Source organism: Aplysia californica, unplaced genomic scaffold (assembly GCF_000002075.1).
Source record: "Aplysia californica isolate F4 #8 unplaced genomic scaffold, AplCal3.0 scaffold00121, whole genome shotgun sequence".
NCBI classification, from domain to species: Eukaryota; Metazoa; Mollusca; class Gastropoda; order Aplysiida; family Aplysiidae; genus Aplysia; species Aplysia californica.
The window spans coordinates 143,666-151,473 of NW_004797391.1; the positions used below are offsets into that span (position 1 = coordinate 143,666).

The 7,808-nt window shown below is 38.1% G+C and overlaps 1 protein-coding gene across 1 annotated transcript in view; it reads right to left on the reverse strand.

The window, feature by feature from the left end:
• Window positions 1-6,229: 6,229 nt before the first annotated feature.
• LOC101850410 (telomerase-binding protein EST1A) overlaps window positions 6,230-7,808 on the reverse strand; it is a 36,708-nt gene continuing 35,129 nt past the window's right edge. The window contains exon 20 of the mRNA XM_005096083.3: window positions 6,230-7,290. Within this exon, the coding sequence (XP_005096140.1) occupies window positions 7,160-7,290 (131 nt within the window). The 3' untranslated portion in view covers window positions 6,230-7,159. The remainder of the gene's footprint in view (window positions 7,291-7,808) is intronic.

Here is a 7,808-nt window from a genome sequence, read left to right on the forward strand (position 1 = left end):
AAAAGAGGTGAGGGGGTGGGGGCAGAAAGTGGAGACGAAAGGAGACGACAGAACACTGTTAGGTTAGAGAGCAGGAAAGGAGAAGTTTCAGAGAAGAAAACTGTCCGTCGCTGTCCGGATTCGAAACCGGGACCTTTTGAATGATGGGGGAACACCTTAACCCCTAGACGGCGGTAATTCTAATCCAGTGAGCCCCAGACCCTGGTTAGAATTCTCAACAATGAGTTCTTGAGGTACTTGTGCTCTTTCCAGAGTTTTTCAGGCTCATCCCCTCTAATTGAAATTGGCTTGGTCCTATCAGAGACAAGACTTTGAATCTGAAGAACATGGTGGAATAGTAGAATCTAAAGGTTCAACCCTATTACGTTATTTAAGAGGCAGGTTAAATTTGGAGGTGCCGCCTCTTAAATTAAAAGACCATAAAATATACACAGTGGAACTCTACCTTACCAGAACCTGCCACGCTAAGACGTCCACTCAGTGGGTATTCTGGGCTTAGGTTCAGAGGGTTGAAAGTTCAAGCCACCATCTCATCTGAACAGGCCGAGCAAGCAAAAAAACAACAACTTGGAACGCTGTGCGGATATGTAGATCTATAAATGCTGTACAATTGGATCTTAGTTTAGTTTTCGTAAGAGTTTTACAGCACTTGCACTATAAGGTCATATAAGTGCTGAAGATTAGAGGTGTTACAAGTGAGCAACAAACATAAAAAAGAAGGAGAGATAAAGACGATAGTTGTTTGATAGGAGAGAAGGAGCAAACCACACCAGAGCACCCACCAACCACCCACATAATGGGATCTGTCGAGAGGACCATCCACTGTTGAGAAGAAAAGTAGTCGCTGCAGTTGGTCCTCATGGACAACATCATATTCATAATATTAATAATAATACAGAAAAAACCCTGAGTTTTATCAAGAGTTGCACGACAATCGCACCACAGATGCAGGTGCACATAACGATAATAACAACTTATTATCATTAATATTATCATTATTTTTGCAGGAACAAAAATGAAAGTCCAAGCAGGGAGAATTAAGAAGAAGGTAGAAAACTTTTGGGCGGCAGCATAAACCAATCAATGACATCACTGAAAAATTTGCTAGAGGGAACAAAAGCCCATTATCACAATGACAGTTATTAGCAGCGGGGAAAAAGTAAGACAAAAAGACCAGAAAAAAAAGAATACACCGCGAGAAAAGAAGCAGGATCCACCGCCGACAGCCTCCAACCACCTGCTTATTAAAATATTAACACACAACATCATATATAACCAGGTAAGAAAAAACAAGAAAACACACAGTCCAGCTCTGAGCTCATTGCATTGTTAGGAACACGGTTTAATTGCAAAGTCCTCAATGGACATACATACATCTAAAAACTAAAATACCACGTTGTCAACCACAAGTCAGCTTTGTACACAGATGTACAAGAAAATGGAACAAATGTTTTTAAAAGATGCAAAAGTAAAATTGAATTGTGAGAGATCTATTGAACAAAATTAAAATGTAAAAGACTCAGAAATGTCACATTAGGGTCTCAGGAAAAAACAATTAACTTGCTTGTCAAAAAAAAAGAAAAAAAAGCACCAGGCGAAACGATCAACAGCCTCACTGACTTAACTGTGGTAAAACACATTCAATCCATATAGGGAAACTTCTACAACACACTTCATAAAATGATTATAAATATTTTATGCCCAAATCGACACAATTTAGATCACTTAGCAGGACGACGCTTCAGCTCAAGCTGTGAGGAATTCTACACACATCCTAGCAGAAACAGGGGGACGCTTGATTAAATATTTTCCCCCATCACAGAATCAAATCAAACACATTTCTTTCATGTGAAGACGAAAAGTCTAGACATTACAACACCATAGTTCAAGGTGACACTTCATGCAGTTCTCGAGGCAACTAATTATTATCAAAGAATGAAGGAGTGACGCAAGTCACGGCGGAAACTGTACAGGCTCACACGTACAAACACATGCATGGCGGCAAACTGAAGCTTGTTCTGCGCATGGTCATTAAAGCTAACACACAAATCTACACATCTATAATTGCACTTGAAATACTGAGGAGAGACAAGCTTGGCAGTCAAAAAGGGTAAACAGTAACAGCAACATGCACAACAGGCCCCCGTTTCAGGAGACATATTTTCACTACAAATGTAGAAACCAGGGATGGTCTCAAGATTTTTTTTTCTTTCGTAAAACTGAATGAATTTGTTTTTTGTTTTAGTAGAGGTTTTACTGCGCTCACAACTGCGTAAGGTCATATGAGCGCCAAGGGGTGGATGTCAATAGAGAATTCCATACAGGGAATCAGGCTTACTCTGCTCACCTCTCTAGCTTCAACAGCGCAAAGTCTGCTTCGACTATCAAGGCACCCCGGAAATAGCCAGTCACAAGAGTGTGACAAACATACAAAAGAAGTAGAGGAAAAATGACGACAGTAAGGGTTAGGAAAGAAAAAGCAGCAGTTCCCTGTTGCAGTTCAGGCACAGTTACTTTATGAAAATGACATTGATGAATCAGCCCATTTACAATTACAATTCTACTGTGCATAAGAACATGGTTAATGTCCCCCCCTTTGGGAATGGCCTAAACACACTTCAGTCACTAGCACAGCCCCAGGGGGGTAGTGAATTAGAATTGAATTTTTGACAAAAACACACCCAAAAAAAAAAGCCAGTTCGAAAACACATTTGGAATTCTAGTTAGAGGTGTACCAACATTGACTTTTTCAAGGGCCATGTGTTTTGTGCAAATTTGTTTATTTTTACCTTTAAAAAAGTCATAAACTTTCACATCAGTACATGGTGTATTGTAGACCATTTGTGAGGCAGCGTGGTGGAATCAGGCTCTCGTCAATTTTTGGGCATGTAGAGTTATTGGTATCAACTTAAAGCTTGTTCACTTGTCTTTATTCGGATGAAAAAATATCCATTTATCTTGCATACAAGTCGAGATATTTGCGAAAGAAGGAGGTAGAGGTTACCAGTTTTCCGAGGTGAAATTAGTGAGAAAATGGCCGCCAAAGATTAGTTATTTCCTTAGCTTAAGAGTCCGTGGTTACTGAAAATTTACATTTTTTGTGCCTTTAATCAACATTTTTCAGAAACATTCACACAGAAATGAGTTCTTTAATGGGCATGAAAGGTGTTGAGTCAAAAAAACAAAAATTTGATAAAAATTCATAAACCTGCGGAAAAATGCCAGTTTCTTCACTTCGATTATTTTGACGAGAGCCTGATTAAAAAAAAAAAAAAATACTCTTGTGAGGACAGAGGTATGAGGGAGTGGAGGCTGGGGGAGAGTAGGGGTACACGACTATAAATCAGTAAGAAACTTAGGCTTCTAGACTTGTCCTGCATTTTAAAAAATAGACGTCATTTTTCAAAACAGTGTGCAGTGTTGCTTTGGACTATTTGCTCTGTGTTCTTCCGACCACAGGACATGCAGTATCATGAAAATTCAGCTCTCTCACAGGTACGTGGCTTTCAAGATGGATCAAACATTTTTTATCTTTTATATACCTCGAAAATGCGCTTACGATAATATTGCTGATGTGACTTAAGTTTACACACAAAAACCCCCTATTCAAACTTCTGTTCCACTTTACAGGGTTTCATGCAAAATACGAAAAAAAACAAAATCCTGAGAACGTCCATCCCTGAATTCGATAAATTTTTTTAGGGTTAGGGTCAAAGTGAAAAAGAGTAATCTGAATCACTGACAAGGTTAAAAAACAAACACAACTACACTGTAACTGTCACCAGCACCAATGTGAGATATCTTTCTACTGAGACGGACAAATTGACCAGCAAACATGATAATTACAGGGCTCTAGTAATCAATAACGCCCCACTGACTTAGACACATGTATAAAAAGCTCCTTCAAATTCAAATCACAACAAACATATAAAAATTCATATTGAGTACCAGGCAATACAGCCAGATACTTTCTTTGAGAAGAGCAGCCATGACCTTAATGCTGATGATTGTTGTATCTTGTGCTGTAACACTAATCACAGAGAGAGATGTGAAGACCACTATGGAAAAACGACAGACTCAAGTCACAAACTCAAAATGATTAAGTTACTGCCTCTGACATGTACACAGACACTTTACTTTCAAAAATAGTCAAACCTAACAACCGTCTCAGTTCCAAGTTATATTGAAATGCTTTTTCAAAAAAAGGTTCCATAGGAAATCGAATAAAGTACAGTGCGTATTGAACTTAAAAATTTTTTAATGCATCTGACCATTTTTCCATTGTAGTCTTCATATGTTAAAAATAGACTTATTTCTTCAACTAACAAAAAAAACAAACTGAAATGACACAATCTCATGCAAAAACCACACCAATAAATACTTAAATAATCATGACTTTGTGTTAATATTATTTGCCATTCATAGAAAAATTCTTACAAAACATGCCAGCTTAGCTTTCTTTTCGAATACATTTATCCACACTCAAGTACTCCAAACTCTGCTACACACAACAAGCTATCTAGCTAAATATTTCAAGCTCATATGTACATGTAGTATAAAAAAAATTGGTTTGCAGTCGTACTTACTCATTCATGCCTTGAACACATTTCGTATGCTATTTGAATGGCATGGGTACAAAAACGCTCCTATAAATGAGTAAGCACTGAGAGCTTATACTCCTATGGGATAGAGCACTATATAAATGCAATCTATTATTATTACCATTTTATAAACACGGGAAGGTAATTTCAGAGGCCAATACTTCAGTTTTTAAAGTCCATCTCAGAAGAATGAGACGAGTGGGTGAAGAGTCTCAAAGACTCATTAAAGAAGCCCAGTTCATGAAAGCTCCATTTGAGATTCAAACCAGGGTCATCAGCCCTTTAGCCTAGCACAATACCACCTGAGCTACTCGTATCCCTAAACACAGCGTCTGCCCCTTAAAGAATCTGTCGTGACTTCACAAACACATACACCTGATATGAGAAGAGAACTGGTGGGTCACACAGCAGGGAAAAAGACCTCAACATGCCTTTATCACTCATTCCTGAATTGAAAAGCTCATCAAATGAATCACATTCTTATCCTCAAGATTTAAACATTAAAAAAAAAATACATATTAATAATTTTCTTTTAATAGCAGAGAAGAAATAACAGCAGTCAGCAGCACTCTCCACACTTTTATAAAATTCCCAGAGAGGCAAGAATAATGGTTATACAAGGAAAGGCAAAATACTCAAGCGATGTGGGACATCTCATTTCTGCTTCAGTACCAAACGAAATCAACAATAAACACACAAAATGGCCACATTTGAGATTCAGGCAATGTTTTCTCTCTCCATCCAATTGCAGAACACACAGCTATTTTGAAGAAACGATAACTTTTTTGTTTTAGCAAGCGTTTTACGGCACTTGCAACACAATTAGGTCATAAAAGTGCAGAAGATTAGGTGTTACAAGTGAGTAATAAACACATGAAGAAGGAGGAAAAATAAGGACAAGATATTTGGTAGGAAAGAAAGAGCAAACCACACCTGAGCACCCATCAACCACTATGAAAAACATAAACTTACCCTGTCATATAGAGATAAAAGTACCAAAACACCACTCATCTCAGAATAGCAAATTGAACTAAAAAGACAGAGTAAGACAGGCATTTATTGTTGTGTTCAAAAACTCATGTAGAGTTGACCAAACAGTTTCTAATGCCATCAAATTAAGAAATGTATACCCCTAGCATTTCAGGCAGAAATAGTTAAAAACTATGTAGATTACAATATTGCTTGAAGAGTTCTCCATCCCTTTTGACACAATCCCCCCCCCCCCCCGAAAAAAGAATACTTGTAAACGTTCTACAACCCCATAAGCCAAATGAAGGTCAATTAGGAGGGTAGATACTTCAATAATACCTGCCAGGTTCGACCTAGGCTGAACGGGAAATAGCAACCTAGTAGACAAATAGAGCAACTCTACAAAATAACTTCCCCACATGAGAATCAAACTCGCTTCATAAGCACAAAGCGACGAAGACCTTACTGTTATACCAGTAACCTGTACTTTACAACCCCAAAAGCAAGAGGAGGGAGTTTGTTGGTTGTAATCATGATAATCACCTAAACTTGCCACCACATTCCAGCAGACTTCAAATCTTACCTCCTCTCTTTTACCACAATGCATAAAAAGATGAATAAAGTAAACAAGCAGAGATACCAATACATTTTTTTTTACCTTTTCATTTCCTGCTTTTTTTCTTCCACCTGCCAGATATTAGCTAGCAGAAACTCTTAATATTGATGTTTGCTAAAAAAATTAGAATTTAAAATCAGGACAGACACAGAAATGAAAAAAAAATGATAACACTTGTGGTTTAAGACAAAGACATTGACAATGCAAGACATAATAAAAGAAGAAATGTTCTTAAAAATAATGATGATGAAGGTAGATGATGAATATGACCGTGTCAATGGATGACTGATGGCAAAGTTCAGAGGTTGAAGAGCTATGAATATGAAAGACCTTCAAATCAAATGGCAGTTAGGGATGTAGCAAGTGACTGTAATAATATATATTTGAAGAGTAGGGAAAGGGAGTACAGTTATAACTGGAGGGGAATAGATCATCACATGAGGGGATCACAACCCCTTGAAGGTTGCTAAGCAACAAGAACAAGGGCACACACACACACACACACAAAACACTGACAGAATTTTTCTTTGTGTACAGACCAGACACAGAAAGCACACACGTGGTTAGAAAAAATGGAGGCAGAATCTGTCAGAAAATAAGAAGACCACCTTTTTGAAAGGACATGGCAGGACAGCTGAGAGTAATCTCAAGTACTGAACGGTCCCGGAAACAGAGAATCAAAGAAGTATAGAACTGATGCCGAGCCCAACACGAGACACGACATGCCATTCTGATTTTAATAAGATACGAGCGAAAGAGCAGAGGATGGTTTTGTGCAATAGCATTATAGCAAAGACACTGACATAATTATGAGGCAAAAGTATACAGCAATGCTGTATATACAAAGACCAACAAATATTTCAATCGCTACACTTCATCCTCTGGCTATTTTTCTCCCTTTCCATTCTTATCTACTATCTTTCTCTATTTCTCTAAAGCATTAATACGTAGACGGATAGAAGACTCATCATTATCATGATATTTTGCTCCATTTCTTGAATCCGGGCACGTCTTTCACAGGTACGTTACACGTGTGCGCCTTGAGACGCAAGTTGCGGTCTTCTGTGAGGAGGACAACATCTCTGTACAGCCTGACTGGTTGATCTGTAAACAAACGAAAAAGGACCTCAACAAAAGCTACACTACTTCAAAACAAAGTCAGCATTGAAAAAAACAAAAACCAACCATCTGTCAATAAAACTCTATTGAGTGTGAAAAATGATCCAAAGACTGGCATCAAATCAAATTAAATGTCGATATAATAATAATAATATAATCATATGGCTCTTTTCGTCTATGCAGACGGTCAATTTAGCTTAGCTTAAGATGGTCTCAAGGTTTTCTTCATGCAGCTTCTTTCATGGCTAATTCTTCCTGTGTTTGAAGCGCAGATTCTGTCGCAATGCTTGCATGTCAGTGTCGTAGATCGAAGCTCTGTATTTCCCCTGTTTTCCTTTCGTCGTTGGCGCTTCTCAGCCTGGTTGTTTCTAAAGCTGCTCTCTAGCATTATAGTTCGTTCCTTTATCATTTTCCTCCATGTTTTCCTGTCTTCAGCTATTTCTTCCCAGATGCTAACATCTGCTCCAAGCTTAGATAAGCTGTTTTTGCAGGTGTCTTTGTAC